Source organism: Perognathus longimembris, chromosome 20 (genome assembly GCF_023159225.1).
Source record: "Perognathus longimembris pacificus isolate PPM17 chromosome 20, ASM2315922v1, whole genome shotgun sequence".
In the NCBI taxonomy this organism is placed as follows: Eukaryota; Metazoa; Chordata; class Mammalia; order Rodentia; family Heteromyidae; genus Perognathus; species Perognathus longimembris.
Window position 1 is genome coordinate 5270261 of NC_063180.1, and position 21587 is coordinate 5291847.

At 43.2% G+C, this 21587-nt stretch overlaps 1 protein-coding gene across 1 annotated transcript; it reads left to right on the forward strand.

The window, feature by feature from the left end:
- The first annotated feature begins 4399 nt into the window (after positions 1-4399).
- On the forward strand, positions 4400-11778 carry Nifk (nucleolar protein interacting with the FHA domain of MKI67). The gene is made up of 6 exons (XM_048329621.1): positions 4400-4557; positions 5617-5754; positions 7372-7480; positions 8789-9000; positions 10333-10425; positions 11068-11778. Exons 1-6 carry the CDS (start codon positions 4453-4455, stop codon positions 11254-11256), a joined length of 846 nt encoding a protein of 281 aa, XP_048185578.1. The 5' UTR covers positions 4400-4452; the 3' UTR covers positions 11257-11778.
- Positions 11779-21587: the final 9809 nt, after the last annotated feature.

Sequence of the window (21587 nt, forward strand, 5' to 3'; positions counted from 1 at the left end):
GAGATGGACATAGGGAGTTCACCCTACTCCCCACACTGACCTTAAACTGACAGTCCTCCTGCCTCAGCTTCCCAAGTAACTGACATTCCCAGTGTTCCCTAATGTCTACTTCACTCATTTTTTTTTCTTTTCTGCCCTTGCTTTTGAGACTACAAGAAATTTGGTCAAAAAAAATATCATGAAGCTTTTCTCTTTTTTCCTCCCCTAAAAACCTGAGTTACTGGGCTGGGAATATGGCCTAGTGGTAGATTGCTTGCCTAGCATACATGAAGCCCTGGGTTCGATTCCTCAGCACCACATAAACAGAAAAAAATTCAGAAGTGGCACTGTGGCTCATGTGGTAGAGTTCAAGCCTTGAGAAAAGAGAAGCCAGGGACCACTAGTTGCTCAGGCCCTGATTTCAAGCTCCAGGACTGGCAAAAAAAAAAAAATCTGAGTTCCTCCATTTAGGTCTTTGTTCCATTTCAAGTCATTTCTGAATGTGGCATAGCATAGTTTGGGTACTGTCCTTATCTGGATTGGATAGTAAAATGATGCTCATGTAGGAATCACTCAGATTCCCAGAGTTGCTATAAAGATTGTTTTATGCCCAAAATATTTGAGAGTCAATAAATACAGGAAGAAGCCTCCTGGGAGCTTCCTTTAACTAAAAGAAGCAACATCTGGGAGATTAAGTCATCATAAATTCCTTCAGGAAATTAAAGCTTCTAAATTTCATCATCTAACAAGCTAGTGCTTTCCTTTCTTAGCCCCAGCATGGATACAAATAAACCTTTGGGAGAATTTCTATTAAAAGTTGAATTGTGAGCAAGGCACTGGTGGTTCTCATATATAATTCAGATACTCAGGAGACTGAGATCTGAGGATTGCAGTCCAAAGCCAGTCCTAGAAGGAAAGTGCATGAGACTTTTTTTTTTGGCCAGTCCTGGGCCTTGAACTCAGGGCCTGAGCACTGTCCCTGGCTTCCTTTTTGCTCAAGGCTAGCACTCTGCCACTTGAGCCACAGCGCCACTTCTGGCCGTTTTCTATATATGTGGTGCTGGGATTGAACGCAGGGCCTTATGTATACGAGGCAAGCTCTCTTGCCATATGCCCTCTAGGCCCTCATGCCCTGCATGAGACTTTTATCTCCAATTAATCACCAAAAAAACTGGAAGCTGAGCTATGGCTCAAATTATAGCGTGCTAGCCGTGAGACAAAAGCTCAGGGACAGCATACAGGCCTTGAGTTCAAGCCCCAGGAGTGGGGCGGGGGGCAGAAAGGGGGGATTAAATTGGGATCTGTTAGATAAGGACATTGAGTTCTTCAATGCATTTGATGTTAATCTATCATCAATTTAGTCTACAAGCACTCATGCAGTGAAAAAAATGTAATAGAGGAAGTTTTTCTCCCCATCTCCAACTTTATATGATGAATTTGACCCATAACCCCAGCTATTTGGGAGGTAGAGATCAGGAAGGATCAGGACTTGAGGCCAGTCCAGATAAGAAGTTAATGAGAGCCTCCATCTCAACAAGCTGGCCACAGGAGTATACATCTGTAATCCCAGGGGAGGCATGAGTAGAATGACTGTGGTTCAAGAGCAGGCCAAAGGAGATCCTATCTGAAAAACAACTAAAGCAACCAGAAAACAGTGGCTCACATCTGGAATCTGAGCTATTTAGGAAGCTGAAATTTGCCATTCAAAGCCATCCCAAGCAGGAAAGTCCATGAGACTGTGATCTCCAATTAACTACCAAAAAGCTAGAAGTGAAGCTGTGGCTCAAAGTAGTAGAGGGATAGCTTTGAGCACAAAAGCTCAAGGGAAGCACTCAGACCCTGAGTTCAAGCCCTAGGACAGAACAAATGGAAAAGGGGAGGGAGGAATGGAAGGAGGGAGAGAAGTAATGGCTAACTAAAGCAAAAAGGACTAGAGGCATGACTCAAGTGGCAGAGTATTTAATAGCAAGTACACAGCCACGAGTTCCAAACACAGTACTATGAGAGACTGGTATTTTCATCATTTAAGGATTTTTTTTTTTTTTTTTTTGCCAGTCCTGGGGCTTGGACTCAGGGCCTGAGCACTGTCCCTGGCTTCTTTTTTTGCTCAAGGCTAGCACTCTGCCACTTGAGCCACAGCGCCACTTCTGGCTGTTTTCTGTATATGTGGTGCTGGGAAATCGAACCCAGGGCTTCATGTATATGAGGCAAGCACTCTTGCCACTAGGCCATATCCCCAGCACCTATTTAAGGATTTTATTTTGAACATTTCTTCTGAGATTTCCACTCTACATATTATTTACAATTGTGTGGTTTACATTGCCTGTAGTAGCTAATTCCTGCCATTCCAGCAGCTGGGATGCTGAGGAAGAAGGATTTAGAGTTCTAGACCTGCCTGGGATCCATGGTAAGGCCATCTCCAAAAAATATTTTTTGTGGTTTAATTTCCAGCTGTCTAGAAATACATCTGTTATCCTTGTGCTATTTATTTCTAGTTTGATTCTATTATGGCCAGAGAGCAAACTTTTCACATTTTCTATAGTTCACAAAACAATCTCTCTTACTGTTTTGGGTGGAGCATCAATGAGACTTTGTCACTTGACGGAGGTGTTGAAATCTCTGCCTTTACTGATTTTCTATCTAGTTGTTCTGTCAACTAGAACACAGGTGTTGAAGGCTACAACTGTAATTATCTATCTGTTTCTCCTTCCACTTCTGTCAGGCTTTTCCACTGGTTTTTGCTTCACATATTTTGTAACTCCGCTGTTTGGTGCAGACATAAGTAAGATGAACAGGTTTTCTTGGTAGATGGACTTTGTGATTCTATATGCCTCTTGATGTTTCTCATCATAAATTTATTGTGATGTCTTCTTTATCTTGTATTTCTATAGCTAGTCCTCCCTTCCTTTGATTAAGATCTGCATTGTATGTATTTTACTGTCCTTTGATTTTCAATCTATTCATATTGTTATCTTTTGTTTTTTTTTTTTTGCCAGTCCTGGGGATTGAACTCAGGGCCTGAGCACTGTCCCTGGCTTCTTTTTGCTCCAGGCTAGCACTCTATCACTGGAGCCACAGCACCTCTTCTGGCTTTTTCCATATATGTGGTGCTGAGGAATGGAACCCAGGGCTTCATGTATGCGAGGCAAGCAATCTACCACTAGGCCATATTCCCAGCCCCCCCATATTGTTATCTTTGAAGTGAGTTTCTTTCAAACAGAATATAGTTAGACTGTGTTTTGTGTTAGGTTGTGTGTTTTGTTTGGTTGTGTTTTTTGTTGTTTTGATGTATCTAGTTAGTGCGGTTTAGTTAAACTCTGTTTTTGCCATTCCTGGGACTTCATTCAGGGCCTGAGTACTGTATCTGAACTTTTTTCTCAAGGCTTGTGCTCTACAACTTGAGCCACAGCCACACTTTCAGCTATTTTTGTGATTAATTGGAGATAAGATTCTAATGGACTTTCTTTCCCCAGCTGCCTTCAAACCATTATCTTCAAATCTCAGCCCCCTCAATAGATATGATTATGGGCATTGTTGTATCCTGGTCACTTAGAGTAGTAAAACTGTGACAAAGCCGAGGAAAGTTTGCTGGTGAGGTATGTAACTGGGGGAGTGGCATCAGGGTTATTGTAACAAAGTATTTGTACAGACTCCCCTCAACCCCAACCTTCCACCCTTAATGATAAAAATGGTGCCTTTCTTCTGGTTAAAGAAGGATGTCCTGGGCACAGGAATGTTGTTCGCTTTTTTCCCCCCTCTAATGGTAGGCATTAAACTCAGAATCTTGTGCATAGGAAACAAGTGCTCTACAAGTGAGCTACAACGGCCTCCCCTCCCCGCCAAAATAAAAAACTTTAAGGCAGTGACGGATGGCACCCTGGAGTAGTCCCAATGATTTTAGAAAGCTGCCTCAGAGAATCTCCTTAGTCTGTGAAACCACAACAAGCAGTCTCAAAACAGCAACTGGGAAACGGACGCCCGGGCAGCGCTGTACACACGGAGTGGTAGCTGTAAGCCGTCCGGTATTGTTGGAAGCTGTCACCTTGACCCCTTTAGAAACGTGGCCGTGGGGGCTGGGCATATGGCCTAGTGGCAAGAGTGCTTGCCTAATATACATGAAGCCCTAGGTTCAATTCCCCAGCACCACATATACAGAGAACAGCCAGAAGTGGCGCTGTGGCTCAAGTGGCAGAGTGCTGAGCAAAAAGTCAGGCCCTGAGTCCAAGCCCCAGGACTGGCAAAGAAAGAAAGAAACGCGGTCTTTGGTACATTCCATTTTGACAGATGGCCAAGGCACGATGTCATGTGCCGCCAGCAGGGGGCGCCGGAATTCTTGAGCGCCGCTCCCCCGCACCCCACACTGGCCTCGCCCTTGGCCACGCCCCCTCCCACCCCTACTTCCGCTTCCGGGAATCCTAGCGCTAGGCACTTCCGGGACACCGCGTGCGGGTAGAATTCTTGCGCACTTTCGGGATGGCGGCGTTCGTCCTTCCCCCCGCGCCGATTCTGCCGCTGAACCCGAAGGAAGATTCCCAGTTTCAGAAGGACGTGGTGCAGGTTCGCCGGCGCGTTACCAAGGTGAGAGGCGGCCGCGGCCGGGACTACACAAGGCAGCGGGTCTCCCCGACTCGGTCCCCGCGCTCGGCCTCTGTCCCCGTGCGCCCGCTCACCGGCACGGTGGGGGCCTCCTCATGGGCACGAAGGCCAGGCTTTTGCCTCCACAGGCCTGTGCTGCTCGGAGTCTGACCACATAGGCCTTGGGGACTTAGAGGGAGGCGTGTGGTGACGTGGGAGAAGCCGAGACGCAGCTTGGGAAGAATGACACCTCCAAACTGCGAAATAACCCCGTCAGGACTTCGGGGAACTTTTTTTTTTGGATCGTTGTGGAGCTTGATGTCGGCCTGGGCGCCGTCCCTGAGCCTCTTTGCGCTCAAGGCTAGCGCTCTACCACTTGAGCCACAACACCACTTTCGGTTTTTGAGCAGTTAATGGAGATGGGAGTCTCACGAACTTTTCTGTCCCGGCTGGCTTAGAACCGCGATTCTCAGATCGCAGCCTCCTGAGTAGCTAACAGGCGTGAGCCTCAGGCACTGGGCTCCAAGTTCGGACTCTAAGGCTTTCTCTTTGACCTCAAAGACCTAACCGAGGGGCTGGGGATATGACCTAGTGGCAAGAGTGCTTGTTTCGTATACATGAGGCCCTGGGTTCAATTCCCCAGCACCACATATATAGAAAATGGCCAGAAGTGGCGCTGTGGCTCAAGTGGCAGAGTGCTAGCCTTGAGCAAAAAGAAGCCAGGGACAGTGCTCAGGCCCTGAGTCCAAGCCCCTGGACTGGCCAAAAAAAAAAAAAGATCTAACCGAGCGTTCAGGCAGATTGTAAGCATACTCATCTCGGAGCTCGTAAAAGATAGTGAGCCAGGCGCAGTGGCACACATCTGTAGTCCCCAGCAAAGTATTTTCCAAAAAGAGCACCGAACATCAAAGTTGATATATATACTCTGGGTTTTAGCATAAAATACTCTTGATCTGGAAGGTAAGGGTATGATGACAGCCCTTATAGGAAGAGAACCATCAAGCAGCCACTGTTTATTCCTTTGTTGATGACTAGAAATGTGTATCTGGTCTTTGTCTTCAGCGGAAAAAGGAAGACGATCTTACTCCCGGAGTGATCTTTGTGGGCCACCTACCTAAAGCAATTTATGAAAATCAGATCCAGGCTTATTTCTCCCAGTTTGGCACTATTACGAGGTTCAGATTGTCCAGAAGTAAAAGGGTAAGTTTTTGTAAAACCAAATTGAGTTGTTCATTTTTCAAATGTCTGTATTCCTGTAGTTATGTTCACATACTGCTTATCCAAACAGACTTCACTCTGGATGTAGGAAAATAAAGTTTAGAATTTGAAACAAAATCAATATTATTCTAAATGTTTGTTTTTCTAAAGTAATTGCCTACTTGCAAAAATATATGGTGTAAACCAACTGTACAACTCGTGGGGGGAGATGGGGAGTGGGGAGGAGGGGGAATGAGAGAGGAGGTAACAAGTTGGATAAGAAATGTACTCACTGCCTTATGTATGAAATTGTAACCCCTCTGTACATCACTTTGACAATAAAGAAATTTTTTAATAAAGTAAAGTAATTGCTTGGAATCCTTAGCTTATATCAGCAGAACTAGTAAGTGCAACATTCATTCTGTGGCTATTAAGCCCAGGGTTAATAAGCTTTATGGTGGGGGCATTGCTCTTAATTCCCTCAGCTTAAGCCATATCTTGTAAGTGGTATGATTATCTCCATGATCATGTTACCATTTTTTATCCATATCCAAAAGTGAATTTAATATGAAACTGTAAAGTACTATTAGCACTTAGGGTTGTTCATGATGAGCGTGGCTATTTCAAAGTTGTTTTATGGAATAAAAAGACTTAAGTTTTACCCAAGTATTAGAGCCAGAAGCCAATGTAGGTATTTAGGCATAATCAATACACTTTATACTAAGACAAGTGAGAAAATCTGTTTACAAGGTGGCACAGAGGGCTGGAACTTGGGGCAAGGGTTTCAGAGAATGCTAATGCTCTTTCTTTGAGTGACCCAGTCACTGCTGTCATGAAATGAGCAAAGTACTTTCTTATTTAAGCTTAGTGACAGTGAGGAGTTGAGTTCTTATTTGTTAGGTATAAAATGGAGGATTGTGCTACTTTGTTTTTCCCCTTTGGTATTAAGTATTTTGAATCCAGGACCTCATCCACTCAAGTCTCTACCACTAAGCACAGGGAATCCTCATTAAATTTGTTTTGTTGTGTTTTGGGTTTTTTTTTTTTTTTGCCCTGGGCCTTGAACTCAGGGCTTGAGCACTGTCCCTGGCTTCTTTTTGCTCAAGGCTAGCATTCTGCCACTTGAGCCACAGTGCCACTTCTGGCTTTTTCTATATATGTGGTACTGAGGAATTAAACCCAGGGCTTCATGTATGTGAGGCGAACACTCTTTGCCACTAGGCCATATTCCCAGGCCCCCTCTGTAAATTTTATTTTGAAGCAATTGTGTTAAACTTAACATGATTGTTTGGCAAGTAAACAACTCAAAGACTGTGGTGGCCTATCAGATTTCCTTTATGATATGAAATGTGGCTGCTGAATAAATTCCAGCCATGGTAGTTATGTATTGACTACACATAACAAAAAATCTCAGGGGCAACTTGAAGATTGGATGCTTTTTCATGGTATTTAGGCTGGTTTTTCTTCCCCCTCCCCCCCCCAATACATTAGCTGAAGTTGAAATAGGAGGTACCATAAAATTATTTGTTACAGAATTAATTTTCGTTACTTGAACTAATGACATTAGAAGTTTGGTGACTTGTTAGAATTTAACTGTTTTGTGGGGGGGTTCCATTACAGACTGGAAATAGCAGAGGCTACGCGTTTGTGGAATTTGAATCTGAGGAGGTAGCCAAGATAGTTGCCGACACCATGGACAATTACCTTTTCGGTGGTAGAATGCTAGTGTGTAAGTATGGTACATGGATGCCTCCGGCTGGGTGGATGGCAATAGGAGGGAGAGCTGTGGCGTGGTCTGGACATGCCATTTGCTCTGCTTTGATTCTGCTAGGGCTTGAGTATGTTTTCCAGGCAGTTGGAAGTGATTTTAAGCTCTGCCAGCAGGAGAGTTCTGCTGTGAAGTGGAATTGGATAGGTTACTTGGGCATGCCCAGGAAGAACAGCTAACCTCATGCTCCATTGGTGCTGAGGAGGTGTCATTGATGAGAGTGCAAGATTGAGGTCATCTGTGGCTGAGGGGACAGTGGATGCCAGTGACAGTATTTCTCTATAAGACATGAAAGAAAAGAAATAGGGTGCATGCAGCTCAGATTAATGAAGGCCTTACTGTCTAAGGAGTTGGGAATGTATTCTGATGGCAGTCCAAGCAGTTAATGGAGTCTAAGTAGGGTTATGTCAAAGGCAAGATATTTCAAACTCATTTTAAATGACTTTGCCTGAAGCTCTTCACGCACAGGAAGCCATAAGGAGTAGAGGAGGGATACCCAGATTAGAAATGTATCCCACAGAAATGAGCAGGTAGAGTCACTGACATTTTCATTCCCAGCATATACTACAGGAATCCTTGCATAGGCCTCACTGTCCTTGGAAGATTGAGCTAAGTTTCTGGTTTGCCTGTGTTCCTGATCGAATGATCATCCCAGGCTGCCCAAATGGTATCTATTTCAATTCCCATTCTTGTGAGAAAAATAACCAGGTGGAGGTCAATCTATGAGAGCAGGGCTCTTGTAAATTCCAGTGGCTCATGCCTATGATCTTTAGCTGAGATGTGAGGATTGTAGTTCAAAGCTGGCCTGGGCAGGAAAGTATGAGACTCTCCAATAAACAACCCAAAAGCCAGAAATAGAAATCATAAAAGCATGAGCCTGGAAGTGGCACCATGGCTCGAGCAGTAGAGCGCTAGCCTTGCTCAGGGACAGCACCCAGGTCCCTGAGTTCAGACCCCACAACTCACCAAAAAAAAAACAAGCATGAGTCTTCATGGGGACCTGGGGGGAATGTGCTGGGTCGGACCTGAAAGGTGTTTTCCTGTAGTACCAACTAAAACTGCTGTGTCCTGCCTGGGGGAGACAGCAGAAAGAAAGAATGTGAGCTAGGGATTTGAGACTTCTGCCCACAGCATTAGCTTTGGGATAGAACTGGCCAGCCTATTCCTCTGATATGCCATATTATCTTTATGACATGGGAAATGTTACTGGGGAAGTTTGAAATTAAAATTCTTTCTTGTTGGCTTAAAACTTTATCTTTTTAAAAACAGGTCGTTTTATGCCACCAGAAAAAGTACATGAAGAACTTTTTAAAGAATGGAATGTTCCATTTCGTTATCCCACATACCCAGCAGTGAAGCGCTATAATCAGGACAGGAATTTTGAACAAAAGATGCGGATGGAAGCGCGTTTTAAGAAGAAAGAAACCTTACTCAGGAAGAAATTAGCAGCAAAAGGAATTGATTACAGTTTTCCTTCATTGGTAAATTTTCTTTATGAAACCTTATCTCTTGCTTTTCTTCATTATCTACTTTCAGATATTGAAAGTAATCCACTAACCACAGCCATAATGCTCTTCGATTACCATGTAAAGGTGACATTACCAGATTTAAGTGATATTTAATCTGGTACAAGCTATCAGTAAACATCAAGGTTATAAGTGATCCTTTTTGTTTGTTTGTTTGGGGTTTTTTTTGGCCAGTCCAGGGCCTTGAACTCCAGGCCTGAGCACTGTCCCTGGCTTCTTTTTGCTCAAGGCTAGCACTCTGCCACTTGAGCCACAGCGCTGCTTATGGCCATTTTCTGTATATGTGGTGCTGGGGAATCGAACCCAGGGCCTCATGTATATGAGGCAGGCACTCTTGCCACTAGGCCATATCCCCAGCCCCTCCACTCGGCCATATTCCCAGCCCAAAGTGATCTTTTTTTCTCTTGTGCTGTTACTGGGATTTGAACTCAGAGCTTAGCTTCTTTTCTCAAAAAGCTGGTGCTTTACCACTTGACCCATACCTCACTTCTGGCTAGTTGGGCGTAAGAATCTGATTTGTCTGCTCAGCTGGCTTTAAACACCAGTCCTTTTTTCTTTTTCAGTCCTTTTTTCTTCTTTTTTGGCCATTCTAATTACTACTAGTTTGGTGATACTGGAGTTTGAACTCAGACTCACATTTGTCAGATGATTTACTACTTGAGTCACACTCCTAGTTCTGTTTTGCTTTAGTTATCTTTCAGATGGAGATCGACCTACCTAAGGTTTCCTGCATAGCTGGTACTACATACTGACATGTCCGTTGAGATGAGGTCTTGATAACTTCATGCCTGCACTAGCCTCAAACTGTGGTCCTCCTATCCTCTGCTGGAGTTACAGGCCTCTGTGCCCAGTCATTCTTCTATTGGAAATGATTCTAAAATATACATGTCAGAATTACCCAGAAAACATCAAATGTGATTTAGATGTGTGAAGAGGTTGAATAGGAGCCAGCATACAGAAATATATTAGCCCTAGTTCTGAGTTTCTTGCTTGCAAAGAAATGTGAATGAGAGGGCTTGCTGGATCTCTCCCCTTACCACAGTAAGAAAAACTGTATCATTTATTATAAAGTGAGTATAGGATGGGTACTAAGTGGTTCATGCCTGTGATCTTAGCTACTCAGACTGAGATCTGAGGATTGTGGTTTGAAGCTAGCCCAGGCAGGAAAGTCTGTAAGACTCTTATCTCTAACACTGGTTTTCAGAAATGTACAAATAGGAAAGTATTCAGAACAACTGATTATTGTGTAAATGTACATTCTTAAAAGTATTAAATTTTTATTTCAAGATTATATCTAAGAGAAAACATCCAGCGATGCCCAAGGAGAAGAAAAACAAAATTTCTTCAGAAAGCACCCCTGAGAAGTCTGTGGATAGCCAGGTATGATTGTCTTTATATTCTGGGCATCTGGCATTACAAAAGTCATTTGAAGGAGTGAAGTCTACTATCATTTCATTAGTTCCCAGATTTAATGTTGTGACAGTATTGGTAGGTCCTTAACTGGTGATTTGGCAATTAAAAAAAAAAAAAACAAGAATTTATACTTGAGCATTTTTTGTTTTGGTTTGGTTTTTTGCCAGGGCTGGGGCTTGGACTCAGGGCCTGAGCACTGTCCCTAGTTTCTTTTTGCTCAAGGCTAGCACTCTACCTCTTGAGCCACAGCACCACTTCCAGCTTTTTCTGTTTATGTGGTGCTGAGGAATTGAACCCAGGGTTTTGTGCATGCTAGGCAAGCACTCTACTACTGCTAAGTTACATTCCCAGCCCTGAGCATTTTTTAATTAGTGAATTCCCAGCCCTAGCAAGTTTCTATACTAAATTTAATTGGCTCTCTGCAGTTGTTTAACAGAAGATGAAAACAAGCCTAAAATAATATGATGAGCTTGTAGAAACAGAAAGGAGGAGCTCCAGTGGCACAATCGGTTAGTGTGCGGTACTTATACAGAAAGGATGTCACACTTTTGGATTAAGTTTTTTCTTATGCCAATCCACACTTATATATTCTAATCTCTTTTGTTTTAGGGCCCCACCCCAGTTTGTACACCAACATTTTTGGAGAAACGAAAATCAGAAGTGGCTGAACTGAGTGATAAAGATGATGAAATAGTTTTTAAACAGCCTGCATCCAGTGTGAAAGAAGAAATAAAAGAGACTCCAACCCCTGCTGAGTCAGGGAAAAAAAGACGAAGACGAAGAAAAAGCAACTCATGATTCTGAATACTTTATTGAATGCTAACTGTTCATGCCAGTTTTTTAAAAAAAAATCAGTAATTTGACTAGCCCGCATTATAGAGCTAGAGGGTTACATCCTATCCTGCAGGAATGGGGCTCTGCCTGTCTAGACCTTATGTTTCTGACCACATGGTTCCCTTAGTTGGTTCTGTATAGAGGGATCGCTGATAACTGAGATGTCAATATAATAAGCCCCAGCCCTCATCACCACTGGGGTGGGGAGGGGTGCCCAGCCATCGTCATGGACTGCTCATCTCACCCACAGATACTTCAAACTTCCACACCACATTCCTAAACAAACTGCATCACATGGAGGATAAGAAGACAGCTCATGGGTTAGTACAAATGCAGGAATGAAATATTTTCACCAAGAATGTTACATTGGTTTCTGGTAGGCTGGCATGAATCTATAATTACCATTCTGAGTCATCTATAGAATCTGAGATTCAGTAAACATCAAGTTGTTGGGGTTTTTTTTGTTTTTTGTTTTTTTTGGCCAGTCCTGGGGCTTGGACTCAGGGCCTGAGCACTGTCCCTGGCTTCTTTTTGCTCAAGGCTAGCACTCTGCCACTTGAGCCACAGCGCCACTTCTGGCCGTTTTCTGTATATGTGGTGCTGGGAAATTGAACCCAGTGCCTCATGTATACGAGGCAAGCTCTCTTGCCACTAGGCCATATCCCCAGCCCCCATCAAGTAGTTTTGCTATAAATTAATCCTGTACCAGTAGGACCTAGAAGAAGCTTTGAAGAATAATGCCAAGTATCTTCACTTGTCAAGATGTGTTTTTGTATTCATTCATCGGGATTCATTAAAACTTTATTTGTAAAATAAAATTTTACTGGACCAAGTATTCTGGTGGTGCAGTGTGAAGTAGAATTGGTTTTAGGTGTAGATAAAGAGCCCTCAGCAGTAGCTGCAGACACCCATAGCAGTTTGTACACCTTGAATGAATGGGTGGATGATAGCTGCCATCTTTGCTGACCATGTCTGAACTTCATGCTACTAGACATCCAGCTCTCCCTCTTGAAAAGCATCAGCTTCATTCAGGTTTAGGTCATGTTCCTTCATCCCAAAGAGGCTTGCATTCAAATACACAAGCTTGCCTGCCTGCCCCCTCCCCACAGGAATGCCACCATGTACAGCAATCCACGTTTTGCCATCAGCCTCAAACCAGGTGATTGTATCCTTGCCCCTACCATGGATGTTTTTCATCATGGTTTGGTATGTGATATGGATTGTGAACTAGGTTGGGCTGAAGTATAGGTCATGTTGAGGAACAAAGCAAACGCATAGGACCATGGCCAACCAGCTGCCTGGTTTTGTGTGTCCAAATTGCCTATACCTTTTTAAGTTTTGTACTTTTTTTTAAAGTGGTTGGGGAGTTATGACACGAAGATGGCATGATTGATTTGAGTGTGGGAAATTGTTGGAACTCCACTGCGTTTGTGCAGGCTGGGCTTCCATGTTGTAGTTGCTGGTGACACTATAGACTTGGCGTTGCTGCTGAGTGCACTTTGACTGCTGTGGTTTCAACTTCATGCAGGTTTCTAATTGTTACATTGTTAAAACAAACTAGTCAGAACATTTTACAATTAATGGCTTTACTAGAAAAAATGGGTGTGAGCCACCGGCACCCAGCTGAGATGCAGTATTAATAGTTCCAAGAATAAAGCTGGTTGCCTGTGGCTCACACCTGTAGTCCTAGCTACTCAGGAGGCTGAGATCTGAGGATTTTAGTTCAAAGCCAGATGAGGCAGGAAAGTTGGTGAGACCACCAATTAACCACTCAAAAATGGAGTGGAGTTGTGGCTCAAAGCAGTAGAGTGCTAGCCTTGAGCAAAAGAGCTCAGGAACAGTGCCCAACCTCTGAGTTCAAGCCCTACAATTGGCTAAAATAAAAATAGGTAAAATGATTTGGAATGGGGTTTGGAGTGATTTGGTTTTGGCTCCTAATGAGTTGCATGCATTTCTGTACTGAACGGTTCTTTGCTTGAGAAGTCAGTACCAAGCCATAAATGAGGAGGTGGCCCAGGTCTCATTTGCCTAGACTTCATGGTTCTAACAGGAGGTCCAAAGCCATGAGAACCTCCTTGGTTCTGGTAAAACAGTTCATTGCCCTAGAAGTGGCCAAAGAATTAGCCTCTCAGTGTCTGGAGCAGATAAAAGCACTTTCAGGACTGAGAAAATTAGGTACAATCTCCAGGAGAGTCTGAGGGTGGCTAAAGAATATGTATATAGGGCTGGGTATATGGCCTAGTGGTAGAGTGCTCACCTCGTATGCATGAAACCCTGAGTTCAATTCCTCAGCACCACATTATAGAAAAAGCAGGAAGTGGCGCTGTGGCTCAAGTGTTAAGAGTGCTAGCCTTGAGCAAAAAGAAGCCAGGGACAGTGCTCAGGCCCTGAGTTCAAACCCCAGGACTGGCAAAAAAAAAAAAAAAGTATGTATGTATGCATGAAACAGGAAAAGGCTTCATTGGACAAGTTAGTGCAAAACTGCAAAGCATTTGGAGGCTGTCATTCATTGTGTTATTCCCCAACAGGTAATTTTAAGAAAATACAAAAACTAGGGTGTTACTGAACACTTGAAGTCACTAATGTACTTCTTTGTGCTCATGGACTTGGCCATCAGAAAATGTTAGCAGAAATAGAAGCTGAGGACTGTAGGTATGTGGATCAGGAGGTAGAGCACCAGCTGTGACCAAAAAAGCCAAGTGAGCACAAGGACACCAATTCAAGTCCTGATACTGACCAAAAGAAAAATAAAGATTAAATTCTTACCATCTTTTGAAAATTTATATCAAGAGTGACTATTTACCAGCAATTTTGATGGAACACCTTCACACCTATAAAATTTAAGATTAGAACACTTACCTAAATATGTAAAACTTTTTAAAAAGTTCATGACCTGTGATTAAGCAAGAAGATCTTAAAGACGATACCAAAAGTATCACCCATAAAAGGAAAAAAATGATGAGCTTAAAAATATGAAATTTACTTGATGAGGGCTGGGGATATAGCTGAGTAGAAGAGCAGTTGCCTAATGAACAAGGCTCTAAGCACTACAAGGAAATAAAATTGGCAAAAAAGAGAATGAAAAGACAAACCAAACTGAATAGAAATATTTGTAAAGAAGTTTTTACCCATAGTAGACCTTTCAAAATAGCCCAGATTGTTCCAGGGAAACAAACTGCCTTTTGACCATAAAATGGAAAATAAACTGGATATGGTGATATACTCCTATAATCCCAGTGCTAGGGATTGCAAGTTCAAAGCCTCCTGAGCTACATAGGGAGATCCTGTCTCACAGAAGGAGGGAGGAAGGAAGGAAGCAAAGAAGGGTGGGAGGGAGAGGGAATAAATAATAAAGACTGCTTTTGAGCTGAAAGAGAGGGAATAATGAGGACTACTTTTGAACTGAGTCCTAGTGGCTCATACCTATAATCCTAGCTACTCAGGAGGCTGAGAGCTAGAGGATTGTGGTTTAAAGCTAAGAAACAGAAAAGTCTTGATTTTCAAAATAGCTAGCAAAAATCCAGAGTGGAGGCATGGCTCAAGGGGCAGAGAACCAACCAAAAAAGCAAACAGCAAGAGCACAGGCACTGAATTCAAAGTATTCAGTATTGGAAAAAGACTACTTTTTTTTTTGGCCAGTCCTGGGCCTTGGACTCAGGGCCTGAGCACTGTCCCTGGCTTCTTCCCGCTCAAGGCTAGCACTCTGCAACCTGAGCCACAGCGCCGCTTCTGGCCGTTTTCTGTATATGTGGTGCTGGGGAATCGAACCTAGGGCCTCGTGTATCCGAGGCAGGCACTCTTGCCACTAGGCTATATCCCCAGCCCGGAAAAAGACTACTTTTAAATTTTGTGTTCCCATTTAAGGGCTCACATATGATATATGATGGTAATTCTCACTAAGTTTTTATGTTTCAGCTGCTTTTGTAAATACATTAAGTACATTAACTCATTTAATCAGAACAACTGAAGTAGATGTTACTATTCCTATTAAAATGAGGATAGCTTTGTCCACACACAGTGAAGGGTATGCCAGTTTAAATGACTCAAGCCTTTCGAGTTTACGTTCAACAGGGTGGTCAGGAATGTTAGACATCTTTGGTAGTGAAAAGGAAAGAAGTGACCATGACCTGTGATTTTACAAAGGACAGAAACTGCACTGGGCCAGTCATAGAGGAGCTCGACATTTATTTCCATTCTTAGGATCTCAACTTTGAAATAATGCTAGTGATACCAACAATGAAACACTAGGCGGCAGTCGATCTAAGCCAAAATCACATCCAGCACCAGTGACTTAGTATTGTAAACCTAACTCAAGAGGCTGAGACCTGGAAGATAATGATTCAAAGCCAGCCAGGAGACAGGTCCAAAAGACTCTATCTCCATTTAACTAGCAAAAAGCTTGGCTACAGGTATGGCTCAAGTGGCAGAGCATGCCAGCTGAGCAAGGATGAGGTTCCTGCGTTCAAGATCTAGTATCAGCAAAAACAAAACAAAAAGTCCCAAATCAAAATCATTTATACTTTGTATGTGTGGTGTGCTGGTCCTGGGGCTTGAACTCTAGGCCTGGCATTGTCCCTAAACAACTTTTTGCTCAAGGCTAGCATGCTACCACTTGAACCACAGCTCTTCTTTCTGTCCTTTTTCTGTTTGGGGAGGGAGGGCTGTGGAGATAATTGTACACACACTTTCTTGCTCTCACTGGCTTCAAACTGTGATCATCAGATCTCAGCTTCCTCAGTAGATAGTACTACAGGCATGAGTCACCAGTGCCTGAATTGGGACTTATGCACATTGTTGTTGTGGTGCTTGAACTCAGGGCTGGGCTCAAAGGCCCTGAGCTTTTCTTGCTCAAGCCTAGTGCTCTACCACTTTGAGCCACAGCTCCACTTCTGGTTTTCAGGTGGCTAATTAGAGGTAAGAGTCTTACAGACTTTCTTACATAGGCTAGATTTGTACTGGGACCCTCAGATCTTACTTAGCCTCCTGAGTAGGATTAGAGGCAAGAGCCACCAGCACTCATTGATTTATGCTCTTAATGTTAACATTTGGTTTGTGTGCCAGTCCTAGGGTTTGAACTCAGAGCCTGGGTGCTATCCCTAAGCTTTTGAGCCAAATCTCCACTTCTAGCTCTTCGGTGGTTAATTGGAGGTGAGATTTTCACAGACTTTATTGCCCTTACTGGCTTTGAACTGTGATTCTCAGACCTCGGCCTCTTGAATAGCTAGGATTACAGGTCTTAGCCACAGGTTCCCAACTTATTTTATTATTTACTTTATGGTTTGATGATTGAACTCATGACCTATGCACTCTAAGCACAGGCTCTACTACAGAGCTACACTCCAGCCCAGGCTCTATTTAGATTAAATTTTTCATGCAATAGCTGGGAATGTGGCTTGGTGATAGAGTGATTGCCTAGCATGTATTAAACCCTGGGTTCAATTCTTCATACCACATAAACAGAAAAAAGCTGGAAGTGGTGCTGTGACTCAAGTGATAGAGTGCTAGCCTTGAGCAAAAGAACCTCAGGAACAGTGCCCAGGCCCTGAATTCAAGCCCCAAGACTGGCAGCAGCAACAACAAACAATTTCATGCAAGAGACCTTTGTTTTACCAGCCAATGACAAAACACAATCTGTATCCCACAGTGTATTTCCTGTTTTCCATTCATTGTGCTTACTTTGGCTTTATTTTTTAGTTGTTAAGTCTAAATGTTTAGTGCACAAAATAAACACTGGAGTTAGAAGGTTTTTTTCCCCTACTTTAATTAGGAGATCTCAATATTTTAGAATTATTTTGCAGGTTATATGTAGATGGTATGTTGTAGGAATTAATGTTCATTGACTCCATTAAAAATGTTTCAGTGGGCTGGGGATATGGCCTAGTGGCAAGAGTGCTTGCCGCCTCGTATACCTGAAGGCCTGGGTTCAATTCCCCAGCACCACATATACAGAAAATGGCCAGAAGTGGTGCTGTGGCTCAAGTGGCAGAGTGCTAGCCTTGAGCAAAAAGAAGCCAGGGACAGTGCTCAGGCCCTGAGTCCAAGGCCCAGGACTGGCCAAAAAAAAAAAAATGTTTCAGTGACGAAAGGGGTGACATTGATCAGATCAATATGCGTTGTACTCATAAACTGACATGTTGAATTAAGACCTCTTGGTAAAACTACTTGAAGATAATAAAAGCAAATGAGAGAGAGAGAGAGAGATGTTTCAAGTCTGATACCAGTAGCTCATACCTGCAATTCTTACTACTCAGGAGGCTGAGATCTGAGGATCCCAACTTGAGGCTAGCCAAGACAAGTCACTGATAGTCCATCTGAATGAGAATACAAGGCTTTGAGTTCAAGCCACAGTAAGGACACACACACGTACACCAGAAAAATATTTCATGTACATACCTATAAAACTTCTATTGGAGTGACCGGGGTGAGCTTCTTGCAGTTAAATTGCAGCCTGTGCTGCCTCTGAGCAAACAGAGGTGTTGATCTGCAGCAGTACCCAAGCCTTCATTGCTCTCTGAGCTGCTGGTGGCCAAGTTTAGAATCTCTCTGGTTATAAATAAATGCTATCAACCCTGAAATGACCAGGAAAAGAAACAAAGACATTTGATACTTGCCAAACATAGTTTCAACAGCAAATGGGCCATGGAGCACTGCTGGTATCCTGTGGCAGACAGCTCACTCGCAGGACCTTCTGTGCAGAAACCAAGGGAAATGCCCTAATATATCCTCAAAGATCCTAATAGAATATCCCCAAAGAAACTGTTCACATGTTGTGAGCAGCAATATAGGTTTTCACTGGCAATTTCTTCTGATTGACTTTTTCCCCCTATTTTTGCTTTACCATTGAGGTAATTTGCCTATTTTAGGGTGTGTGTGTGTGTGTGTGTGTGTGTGTGTGTGAGCTTGAACTCAGGGCTGTATACTGTCCTTGAACTTTTTTACTCAAGGCTAGAATTCAACCATTTGAGCCACAGCTCCTCTTCCAGCTTTTTTGACTGGTTATTTGGAGATGAGAGTTTCATGGATCTTCCTGCCCTACCTGGCTGCAAACCTCAATTCTCAGATCTCAGGCTCCTGAGTAGCTAGGATTACAGGCATGAGCCATCAGGCTCCCTGGCAGCATGCCTGTTTTTTGTTTTGTTTTGTTTTATAATTTATTTATTAATTAAACAAAAATTTTTTGACAAGGTGTTGTGCAAAAGGGGTACAGTTATATAGTAGGGCAGTGTGTACATTTCTTGTGATATCTTACACCCTGTTTTTCTTTCCCTTCCCTAGGTCAGGTAGACATATATACAATACACAATGTACCAAGAACATATACAGTAGCCACGTGGCTTACGCCAAAGGAAATTCGCCTAGGGTTTTAAATGTATTGTCGACAATAGACAATATGTCGACAACAGTCTCATATGAACGTACATACATAGCTTTTGAGCTATTGTGATCCACTGAGAGGTCAATTTTTTACCTTTATATGTTGAGTAGTTGTTTGGTTTTAGTTACATAGTATAGGGTCGCTGACCCAAACCTGTGGGAAATACCATTTGACAAGCAGTTTTTGGTTTCACAGGCCTGGTCTCTACTGTCTCTCCGTCACCTTTTCTTAATAGTCATATATCAGGGAGATCATGCCCCTTTGTTTTCTGTGTTCTAGGCTTGTCTCGCTCAACATTATTTGCTCAAGTTCTGACCATTTCCCTGCAAATACTAATATTTCACCATTTCTAATTGCTATGTAGTATTCCATTGTGTACAGGTACCATATTTTTTGGATCCATTCATCTGTGGAGGGGCATCTGGGTTGTTTCCATATTTTGGCTATTGTGAATTGTGCCGCGATAAACATGGAAGTACAAATGTCTTTTTGATATCTTAGGACCTGTTCAGGATAGATGCCTTGGAGTGGTCTGGCTGGGTCATAGGGTAGGTCTATGTTGAGCTTTTTGAGAAACCTCCATACTGTTTTCCAAAGTGGTTGTACTACTTTGCACTCCCACCAACAATGGAGAAGGGTTCCTCTGTCCCCGCACCCCCTATAGCATTTGTTGTTGCCTGAGTTCAGAGTATAGGCCATTCTAATTGGAGTGAGGTGGTATCTCAGGGTTGTTTTTATTTGCATTTCCTTTACTACCAGGGATGTTGAGCATTTCCTCATATGTTTCTTTGCCATTTTTATCTCTTGTGAAGTCTCTCTTTAGCTCCTTTGCCCATTTCCTAATTGGTTTACTGGGCTTGGAGGGGCTTAGTTTTTTGAGTTCTCTGTAGATGACAGATATTAGGCCTTTGTCTGTTGCTGTGCTGGTAAAGATCCTTTCCCATATGGTTGGCTGTCTTTCTAGTTTGGTGGCTGTGTCCTTAGCTGTGCAGAAACTTTTTATTTTGTAGTAGTCCCATTTGTCGAGTCTCTCTATCTGTTGTGCCCCTGGGACTCTATTCAGGAAGCTCCTTCCTGTGCCTATTAGTTCTAGCATCTTTCCTACTCTGTCCTTCACCAATTTCAAGGATTCAGGTATGATGTTGAGGTCCTTGATCCATTTTGAGTTGATCTTGGTGCATGGTGATAGGCTTGGGTCTACTTTGAGTTTTCTGCATATGAGCATGCCTGTTTTCTAATCCCCACCCCCATCCCAGTGCTGGGGATCAAATGTAGGGACTTGAGGAAGTTGTATATTATTGCACTCTAACTTTTTACTTCTTTCTTTTTTTTTTTTCTTCCAGTACCAGAGTTTTGAACTCAGAACCTTACTGTTGCTAGACAGGCACCCTACTATTTTGGCCACATTCCCAGACCTTTTTTTCTTTCTTTTTTTTTTTTTTTTTGGCCAGTCCTGGGCCTTGGACTCAGGGCCTGAGCACTGTCCCTGGCTTCCTTTTGCTCAAGGCTAGCACTCTGCCAATTGAGCCACAGCGCCACTTCTGGCCGTTTTCTGTATATGTGGTGCTGGGGAATCGAACCCAGGGCCTCATGTATACGAGGCAAGCTCTCTTGCCACTAGGCCATATCCCCAGCCCCCCAGACCTTTTTTCTTTAGTTATGGCCTCCAACATAGCTGGGACATGTGCACACCACCACACCCAGCTTATTGATCAAGATGTTGGTCTTGCTACTATTCTCCCAATCTCTGCCTCTTTGTATTTGGTGTGACCCATCATGCTTGGCTCACCCTTCATTCGTTTCCTTCCTCCCTTCCTCCCTCCCTCCCTCCCTTTCTTTCTTTTCTCTTTCTTTCTTTCTTTCTTTCTTTCTTTCTTTCTTTCTTTCTTTCTTTTTTCTTTCTTTCTTTCTTTCTTTCTTTCTTTCTTTCTCTCTCTCTTTCTCTCTCTTTTTTCTTTCTTCTCTCTCTCTTTCTCTCTCTCTCTTTCTTTCTTTCTTTCTTTCTTTCTTTCTTTCTTTCTTTCTTTCTTTCTTTCTTTCTTTCTTTCTTTCTTTCTTTCTTTCTTTCTTTCTTTCTTTCTTTCTTTCTTTCTTCATTTTCAGTTGTGGGACTTAAACTCAGGACCTGGGCACTGTCCTTGAATTCTTCTGCTCAAGGATGTTGGGGTCTGAACGACCCCTTTCTCCCCCCACGGGGAGAATGGTAACCACAAAATATATGAAAAAGCACTCGGCCTGGCCCTCCGCCAGCGGAAGGCCAAAGGCGTGCTCACATGGGCAAGCGCTAAGTTGAGGAAAGGTTGCTGAAGCCTCCCCTCCCCCCAGTCCCCCCACATGTTACCAAGGGCGGAGGTGAAAAGGAAGGCATCAGGGACACACTGCGGTGGTGGGAAGCGTCTCAAAGACTTTAATATGGAAAGGCACTTATATAGAAGTAATGGCGGGAAAGAAAGGGGGCTGGCCAAAGGGCCAGTCATAGGCTAAGGACCATGTCCATCAAGTGACATCACGAAACTTCCCTTTGTGGGCGGGACAGCCCCATCATGGTGGCACGCACGTGTTCACCTCCCAAGGGGCGGAGGCCAGAAGGTGGGAGGAACTTCCATTGTCCCAAGGCTGGTGGATGGGCAGCCTTCCTCCAAGGCCATAATAATCCCCAACACAAGGAAATAGAAACAAGAGGGTCTTTTTTTTCTTTCTTTTCTTTTTGTCTTGTTTGTTCCTTTATCTGTCTTTGGGGAAATGGGGATAATGAGAAGCTGAAAAATGGAGGGACAAAGGGTGAACAAATGCAGTAGCGATACTTACTAGACACTATGTTAAATGAAGTATAAAATTTTTGGATGAGGACAGGAGGGAAAAACTGGGAGAATTAAGGAAGGGGTGACCTTGTCTAAAAAGAATGTACTGCCAAGTGCTG

What these genes read in the sequence shown, in the direction of transcription:
- Nifk (XM_048329621.1), top strand. Translation starts at nt 4,453, where the DNA reads ATGGCGGCGTTCGTCCTTCCCCCCGCGCCGATTCTGCCGCTGAACCCG. An exon ending in TTCGCCGGCGCGTTACCAAG is followed by an intron (nt 4,558 to 5,616) that starts GTGAGAGGCGGC and finishes CTTTGTCTTCAG; the next exon opens with CGGAAAAAGGAAGACGATCT. An exon ending in ATTACAGTTTTCCTTCATTG is followed by an intron (nt 9,001 to 10,332) that starts GTAAATTTTCTT and finishes TTTTATTTCAAG; the next exon opens with ATTATATCTAAGAGAAAACA.